Source organism: Terrapene carolina, unplaced genomic scaffold (genome assembly GCF_002925995.2).
Source record: "Terrapene carolina triunguis isolate 2854851 unplaced genomic scaffold, T_m_triunguis-2.0 Scaffold136, whole genome shotgun sequence".
NCBI lineage: Eukaryota > Metazoa > Chordata > Testudines > Emydidae > Terrapene > Terrapene triunguis.
The window spans coordinates 3,753,985-3,763,457 of record NW_020664487.1 but is presented as its reverse complement, the minus strand read 5'-3'; the positions used below and the strand labels follow the sequence as shown (position 1 = coordinate 3,763,457).

Genomic DNA, 9,473 nt, shown 5'->3' with positions numbered 1-9,473 from the left:
CCTCTAAGCAGCATCCCAAGTCACCAGTTTGTAGCCATAACTCAAAGAGCAGAGGAAAGTCAACATTTTCATAACAGTCCACTAATTTGGGTACCCAGCTTGAGCCACTTACAGCCTATTTTTCAGAGGTGCCAAGCATCAACAGCCCCATTGAGGTCAACTGGAATGGTGGGGACTCAGTATCTTTGAAATGGGGCCCCAGGCATCTCAAGTTGGGTACCAAATAATGAGGCACCCAAAATCAGTGGGCACTTTTTTAAACAGTAGGCTCTTGTGTCTGGTGGTTCCCCCTAACTACAGACATCCAACTCACTGTATTGCTCTTTGTGAACCTGCCTCTCTATGGAACAAGCTAGTGAGAAACTATCAGCAAAGGTATCAATATTCTAAATCACAGCACCTCCCTGGAAATTTACATAATCCTTATTTTACAATCCCAACTCTCTGGGTGTAATAAATGTCTCACAGCCATGTTCCACTGAGATACAAGCAGCTTTACTTTTCTCTTTCAGTGCCATCTTCTCCCATTAGAGTTAGGGGCCGTTTTGACTTCAAAATGAGAGCAGAGTTAGACCAATGCTGAGCACTACTGCAACAATCCCCCGGTTAGGTTCTTAAATCCATCTTCAGGCACCTAAATCAGTGTCCTGACTTTTAAAAGTGATGCGTGTCCACTACTCCCACTGACGTCAGTGGGAGCTGCTGGTGTTCAGCACTTCAGAGCCAAAAGCTAAGTTTGAAAATATTGGCTAGGAACTGTTCTCTTTCAAAAGGCGCCAGATACACAGACATAAACACAGAAGTTGTACAGTGAAAGAAAATACCAAGTTCATCACACTTTTTATAGAAACATTAACTTTTATTAATGCAACACTTGATCTGCATTAATAGTGGAAACAAAAATGGCTAGAGTCACAAAGTGAATCAAGTGTGCAAACATACTGATCATTGCTGTGAGTATCTCCTCTTCAACGGTCAGCCTCAGGAAAACAAATACGAAATCCATCAACAAATAACAGTTGACAATTATCTCCCGTGAGTCTTCAATAATTAAAAAAGTATCTAACACTGCCTGGAATCACTTCCACTGTGTGAAACAAACAATGCTTTACAGAACAGCTGAACAAAAGGATTATAGATGGATAATCTTCCCTGGATGCAGGCACAAGTAATTGTTATTAATAATAGGTATATAAGGAACTGTCACGGTATGTAAGGAACTATCATACAGTGATCTTAGCACTCCTGCACGGTACTGAGTGTCTGACTCACAGTGAAGTAAGCTGTCCTTTGAAGGATCAAGCCCATGGCACTTTACTAATATTAATTCATCCCCACAACACCTCTGGATGGTATATATATATATATATATAGGTAAATGTTAATAACCCTACAGATTACAACTCTGGTCTCCTGACAACCAGCCTTGGGCTCTAATGACTAGACTGTGCTGCCTTTCAGTGTTAATTAGCTTCTATTGTGAGTTGCATGTGTGCATCCAGAGAATGATATTCTTTGTAGTGTTTCTTTACACGTTAACAGCTGAGAAAGATGAACAAATGGGATTCTGGATTTTTAAGGTACCCAGGGGACAGTTTACAAAGAAACAGTGCAAAGGCCTGTCAAGGATAACTGTCCCTGCATATCAAATATACTGACCCTTTATAAAACACAGCTGGAAGGTCTGGCATCCAATAAAATGGCTCTCCCACAGGTATATTTGACTTTTTGTATGTGCTGGATTGAGAGAGGGGGTGGAATGCTCCATTAAGAGGCATCAAACTGCAATGTACCGTTTTCACAAAACTAAAAGGAAATAAAACACTCTCTAAAATTGTATCATGCATCCTGCTTCAATGGGTTTTAGCTTTTAACTCTGTAGTTATTTTTGCTCTTGCCTTACATAGAAATGCACACACCCTTCTCCAAACTGCTTAATATCTATGCGTCTATTTGTATCTGTAACACATGGGATTTTAAAATGTGTTTGTTGATGGCCTATGCCTGCTCCCATTGACAACACTGGCAAACTCCCACTGGCTTCAGTGGGAGCAGCGTCAGGCCACTGCTGAGCGCTTTGGCACATCCCGCTTGTAATACAGAACGTACTATATTTCTTACATGTGAGTTAGTAGCTGAGAAGTTCCAGAAAGAATTAGATGTTCCATGGACTAAAAGCCTGTGTCTATAAAGTACAACTGAATGTGATTTTGTTGGCATTTTGCCCACAGTGCTCACCTCTAACGGACATGCACGTGTTTTAAAACCTGATGAAAGTCACTTTGCACGACATTTAACAGATTTCCAACTGCACATTGAAAATTAGAAGGCGCAGCGAAACAGGACAGCTGTACAGGAATGGACGTAACAGCAGAAGCATGCAAAAAATAAAATGGAAACTTTTATTAAAATAACCACCTTTCCTGTATTTTAGACAGATAAGACCTCTTCCCTATGGTCTAGTGGAGATTTAAGAAACAGATGTTCCTTGGGGGGGAAATTCTTCAGAGCAAGGTAGAGAATGGAAACATTGGAGCAATGAAGTAACAAAACCAAGAAGCAGCTTAATCTGATGTAGCATATACACAAACATCTAGACACAAAAAGAACAGGAGTACTTGTGGCACCTTAGAGACTAACAAATTTATTAGAGCATGAAACCTGTCATCTAGACACAGTCATTCAGACATTTGAAGAGTTCAGCTAATTAATCAATAAATGGAAAGGAATAATGAGCCAGATCCTGAATAGATGTAAACTGGCACAGCATCACTGACTTTGATAGCGCTCCATGGATTTACATCAGCTGAGGATCTGACCCAATAAGCAGAATGTAACATTTTTAAATGGATATGTTGGGGTTAAATTCACCCCAGGGCAGAGGATCCTGCACATCAGTTGAGTCCTTGGGACAAAACCTGTTCCTGACATCTCAGCCGAGTCCACGACTGCTTGGTCTGGACAGTGGCATGAGGACTGGTATTTTGCAGCAGTGCGTTGTCTCTCTGCTGGTCCTCTGCGCTAGGATGAATTTCACCCTGTGAGGCCTTGTCGTTTTATCAGGAATAATGCTTTCAAAATGACTTCCTCAGAAAATACCCGAGGCTTTGTAGATGATTTGTAGGTTACCGTTGTTGTGCACAGATAGCTTTTCCACAAGGTGCTATATTTCAATGTGGATCATACAATGATCTGGCCTGTACAACATAAAGACTGAGACAGAAAGGTGATCTAGAGTTCCTGATTTAGCAAAACGTACTGCAAAAGGCAAATGGCCCACTCACAGAACACAGGCTTTGCAGCTACTGACTCAGTTTCCCCAGCTAAGGAAGGCTGGCCCTTCATCTGAGGGGGATGTAGCTTTTTACCAGCAGCACTGGGCATTCTGTAGCTGCCCCTTTCCGAATACAAGGAAGAATTTAAAAGGGACCCTGGGCCAAAGCTATTGGGTTTTCCTTAGCTGGCAGGTTTATTCCAAAGGTCAGCCAAGGAAAGAAATAAAGGGGTCCTGGGACTCAAAGACTGGGGTGATAGGGAGGAGGGTATCTGCAACTGGAATCTACACAAGTGGCAAAGGAAGAGTCTCCCCTCCCGCAGAACAACATTTGGGGTAAAGGTAGGGCAGAGTTCCAAACCCCCTCACCCACAAGAGTTTTCACATGGCATTATTTTCATCCTGGCCAATCACCAGGCAGATGAGGGCTGGACAGTTTCCTCTCATGAGGTTAAATGGAGACATTACTGCAGAGCAAATCCCTTGAGATGAATGGCTGTAGTTGGCTAGCCTGAGTCTCTCACTCATTGGGAACACACTTGCAGATCACGATGGGTTGGGAGCTCCAGTATGTACAGGAGCCCTTATCCTCAGCCAGGCAGCGCGGCAGATGCCTGAATTTGGATGATTATTATTTGGTTGGTTTTGGCTTGCATAGGAGAGGAGCCAGTCGGCTGAAGAAGTCAGCCTGGTGCAATGCCAGTTTCTCTAGCCTTCTGTGATTGGTACAAATCTACAGACCACAGCACATTGGGGCTCTGGTCTAGGACTTGGGCTCCTCGGTGCTACAGTAATACAGATAATAAATAATAATAGTGATAATAATGAGCTTTTCTGACTGGGCCAGCCCAAAATGGTCTGGATTGCTGAACAATTGATAGGCTAACATCCTACGCATGTGGAAAGCAACAGAGAGTCCTGTGGCACCTTTAAAACTAACAGATGTATTGGAGCATAAGCTTTCATGGGTGAATGCCCACTTCGTCGGACGCATCTTAAAGGTGCCACAGGACTCTCTGTTGCTTTTTACAGTTCCAGACTAACACGGCTACCCCTCTGATACATATCCTACGCATGAGTGTTCAGCCAGTCAAAAAAGTAGGTCTCAATTTTTCACTGACTTTATTTGATGAAAATATATTTGTGAGAATGCTCTTCCTCACGGAGAGAAAAAAGGTACCCTTATGATATTTTAAACTACCGGTATTTTTAAAAAACGTTTATGCTGCTTTCCTTTATGTTCCAAACATACCTCAACACAGAAGGTCTGTAGGTTTCCTAAATGTTGAATGCAATTACAAATACCCTTGCAACATCTGCCTGTACAGTGCTCCACAGAATAGATATTTGTGAGACACAGACACAGGAAAAAGGAGAACGCTCTATTGTACCCTCAGCTAACCAACCCTTTGTTTTCCAGTGTAAAAAACAATTAAAAATTAAAAAACTTGCCAGGGCATTTTATTAATACCACACAATGGGATTTCAAGCAATAGTGGGACAGATCAAGGTGCTGTATGAAAATGTGCTATGAAGTACTTGGCTTCTTAACTGAAAACTAGGTATGATTAAATAGGCCTCACTTACCATTTTGGCTTAGATTCACAAAACAATTTTGGAGGTGAAAGGCATGATGTGTAACTACTAAAACAATCCATTCACACTCTGTTAATAAGAAGCCAAGTGTACTCTACACAAAAGACAAAATTAGACCTAGGGCAATATTTTCAAACATGCCTAAGTTCCATTTTCAAAAGGGACTTAGGAGCCCACATTACTAAGGTCCATTTACAAAGTTTATCCCACGTAATTCTAATACATGAATCAGGGTATTATACTCTCACTGATATAGTGGTTCTGAGCTTTTATGGCTTTCAACAGCACTGGGAATATTAAACACTAGTTAATAAAGCAGGATCTCAAGTCATTTTAATATCTGGTTTTAAAACTTACTTAGCAGCTGAGAAGAACAGTTTCCTCATTCACTAGCATTTTAGTTTTTTCCATCCCTGTACTACAAATAATTATAATTAGCATGGTGGGTTTTTAGAATGCTGAATGCCGGGTAGTGTTCGGTATTAGATCAACTTGCATAGTGTATTCACCAAGCTCACATGGGAAGGGGAAAAAAAGAAGATTAGGATGTCCTGATGAGCGGAGCCCTTTCCTCTTCAGAACTCTGAAATACAAAATGGCAAAGCAGAAAAGTTAACTGCAGGGTGTTAGACAGCTGGAGGACAGCAAATGTAAGACTGAGTTTCAAAGCAGCAAAGAAGAGTGATCCTGGTTATCATCATCCCCTAAGTCCGAATTCCATCCCTTGTGCCATACAGGAACAACTATTAAGCTAAAAAAAGCACCGCGGGGCAGATTGTGAGTGGTGTTTGCATAAATATTCAAGGGGGATGATGCAAGAAGCCGCCTCAGTTTTGCTCGCCCTATGCCAGGACCAGCACAACCGCATATGCTCTACTGTGAGCATGCGGATTGGTCCTCATAGGGCTCCCATTGGGAAAGCTGCCCCAAAGGGGCTGGAGAGGAGAAAAGGACATGCCCCCCTCTTCTCTGCATGGGCAAGTGTTGCTGGCCAGCCACGGAGAGGGGAGCGTGATGCATCACCCTAGGGAATGCTGCAGCAGGCACACGCTGTCTGCATTCCTTGGAGATGTTTAGGGGGTGACACAGGGACCAGCGTTAGGGCAGGGCTTATTTAACATCCTCCATGATGATGCTGGAAGCGAACAGCATATTGACGAGATTACACTGGGAGGAGTTATCTGCGCCAGTGGGAACAGAGATAATTAAAAGGGACCTACAGAGCGGCAGGGTCAAAGGCAGGAAATCTTGGAAAAATGCAAGATAATGCATCTTGGGGAAAATAATCTGACACACACGCACTCAACAGGAGGGAGAATCCTGGGAACCAGTAATGCTGGAGACTTATGGGCGACAGAAGGCAGGGTAATAAGGCTGCAAAATTAAAGGCCAATCTTGGGCTGCGTCTGCAAAAATATTGAGTCAGAGAGCAGGGAGGTGAGAGTTTCTCTGTATGTGGCTGAAACCACCTCTGGAATGTGTGTGTTCACTTCTGGGCACCTAGTATGTTAATGACAGACTGGAGGGAGTTCAGAACGGAACAACAAAAATGATGCGGGGCTGGAGAGACAGATTTAGAGGAAAGATTTAAAGAGTTAAATATGTTGAGCTTTGCGAAATGACAACTGAGGGGTGGGGTCAGCGGTATGATAATAGTCTACAAATAGTTTAAGGCCATAAACAGGAGGGAGGGAAAAGAACTGGTGCAATACAAGGGGGTATAACCAGGGCTATATGATTTTCATGGCCATTACAGATTTCACAGTTTGCAGGAAAAAGCCTGAGAAACGTGGCTGTGATTGATCTCGCTGAGGTTGAGAGGAGAGAGCAGGTAGGGCTGGGGCCTTGGCCGGAGCTCACAGGCCTGCTGCTTGGCTCTCAGGCTGAGCCTGTCAACCAGACAGGGAAGGGAAAAAGAAACTCAGGTGCTGAGGAGAAACAGGATCCGCCTCTCCCATAAAGGAACCAGGACCAGAGTCATTAAAACATCCATTGCCAAAAAGCTGAGCAGGGTGCAAGAATGAAGCAAAAGTTTCCAAGTGGGAGCAGTCAACATTTGAGGAAAAGTCTGTCAGGCTGCAGAAAGATCACACAGGTGTCTCTCTTGAGGTCTTGCCACAAAACCACCACCACAAGGCTAACTAATAAGCATGCCCAGGTCCTCACAAACTGAGAAACAGCACACGCACGGTTTGGGTGTGAATTCAGGAGGCAGATTGCGTGTGCTTTTTCGTGCAGTTGCAAGAACCCGTTTAGAAAGCAAAATACACAAAAAGCAAGACGGTCCTAGAGCAACAGCAGCTAGAAGTGGAAAAAGCCTACTAGGGTACCCTGTCTCGGATCACGAAGATGTCCCTAATTTAGCATCCATACAGGACCACTGAAGTAGGGTGAAGTTTTGGCTCACAATCTTTGACAGCATTGACAACCTTAATGCCAATTTTTTAATATAACAGATCAGAATACACATATGGAACACTATTATCTGTGTATGGTACTGTATTGTACAATTGATCGGTGGGTTTTTTTGAAGTCGTAATGTGCATATATAGCATAAGTTTGTGCGTTTGAGAAGTAATTTGGAGGAGCTGATCCACTTTGTATCGTCTTTGTATCAGGTATATTGACATGTGGAGATGCTCAGGTTGTAAGATTATAATTGCCATTGAATGGTTAAATATGGTACGGTCAGAGTTAAGGTTGTGCATTATGGAGTGATTTTCAGTTCTCTGAGGGGGACAGTATTGTTGAATGGCCCAAGTGGCAAAGCTGGGATAAGAATCTGAATTTGTCTGTAGTTTCTGGGTGTTCAGAATTGGGCTGTTAGTTTAGATGCCGATTTGGCCTTCGGTTGGTTTAGGAAGAACACTGGGCCTAGACCCAGCCCAAAGTATTACAAGAAAACCTGAAAATCAATTTAATATTTTTTCCTCAAAAGGCAACTGTCAAATTGAACAGGGCTCAAAATGTCAATCACATATGTGGGTTTTTTGGATCTTACCCTTCAGAGTTCACTAGACAGGCTTCTTTTTACAACTAGTGTTTGTAGCTAGCAAAGGAATTAGGAACAAAACAAAATATTTATATTCACCCACCTTACCATGTATCTTAAACTGGCTGCATAGCTTTGTTTGGGTGCACTTACTCTGGGTCTATTAACACTTCTCTAACCTGGAAAGAGCAGTTGCAACAAAAACAAAAAGCAAAAACGTTGTGGGAACCCAAAAGGTAAAATCAATGACAGGCAAATAAAACACAGATAAACACAGAGAAAGGAAGTTCAACGTCAGATGCTACTAACCTCTTCCCTTGTTCCAGGGGGCCTGCATATGAGCACAATGAAACAAATCCCCAAAATAACTCCTAATGCCATGATTATGAAGGGGATGCTGGTTACAACCGTGGCTTCAAACAGAACGCTCTTCAGTTTTTTGGCAGATGCTTCGTCAATCAGAACACTCTGGAGGAGCAGGGAGCATTGAGAAAGAGAAAAATGATACATTTCAATACCTCGCTCTCTTACTTAGAATAAGCATAAGAGGAAACAGCAACATCCCCTCTGCCATAATGACTGTTTGATATGTCTTGCCTCTGACTAGAACTGCTAGCTCTAGTTTAGAAGCTCTAGGGGTAAACTGGTCTGCATTTTCAAAAGTGACTAATGACTTTGTGTGCACAACTGTGGGACACCTTAAAAGGGTTGGTTTTTCAAAGGGAAGGTGCTTTCTCTCCAGCACCCCACGGAGGGACTGGTTCACGAATCACCAGCACACTTCCTGCAATAGCTAAGATTTTCCTTGGAGGTCTCCCATTCAAGTGCTGACCTCGCTTGACCTTACCCACAGTCTGATCCTGCAAATTGTTGTTGCCAGGTGGCATGCTTGCTGCCAGGAGTTGTCTCACTGAAGTCAGTGGGACTCAAGACAGTAAGCTCTACTCCCAGCTGTAACTATATGCAGGATTGGGCATTAATTTGTGAGACCTCTCAGGTTCAGAGCATGAAGAGACATGGATGCAGGGCCTGTAATATAGTGACCCCTGGGTCTTTGAATGAGGCTTTATACTTGGGGGAGGGCGAGGGGGTGAGCGGGTGGGCAAGTGGCGGGTGGGCAAAGAGGCGAGCAGTGAGCCAGCAGGGGTTCTAGGGGCGGGCATGGGGGTTTCTGGCAGGGGAGGGAGAAGGTGAAAGGAGGCGAGTGGTGGGTGGGGGACTGACTAGGAGGGATGCAGCAAGCCAGCTGGGGGCTAGGGGGTGAATCATAGAATATCAGGGTTGGAAGGGACCTCGGGAGGTCATCTAGTCCAACCCCCTGCTCAAAGCAGGACCAATCCCCAACTAACTCATCCCAGCCAGGGCTTTGTCAAGCCTGACCTTAAAAACCTCTAAGGAAGGAGATTCCACCACCTCCCTAGGTAACCCATTCCAGTGCTTCACCACCCTCCTAGTGAAAAAGTTTTTCCTAATATCCAATCTAAACCTCCCCCACTGCAACTTGAGACCATTACTCCTTGTTCTGTCATCTGGTACCACTGAGAACAGTCTAGATCCATCCTCTTTGGAACCCCCTTTCAGGTAGTTGAAAGCAGCTATCAAATCCCCCCT

General features: G+C 43.7%; 1 protein-coding gene across 1 annotated transcript in view; it reads right to left on the bottom strand.

Annotated features, from left to right (window-relative positions):
* Nucleotides 1–4,265: 4,265 nt before the first annotated feature.
* Nucleotides 4,266–9,473, bottom strand: part of SCARB2 (scavenger receptor class B member 2) — a 35,984-nt gene continuing 30,776 nt past the window's right edge. Inside the window, exons 11-12 of the mRNA XM_026653254.2 lie at nt 8,172–8,330; nt 4,266–5,453 (exon numbers count right to left, since the gene is read on the bottom strand). Coding sequence (XP_026509039.1) covers nt 5,412–5,453; nt 8,172–8,330 — 201 coding nt within the window. The 3' untranslated portion in view covers nt 4,266–5,411. The remainder of the gene's footprint in view (nt 5,454–8,171; nt 8,331–9,473) is intronic.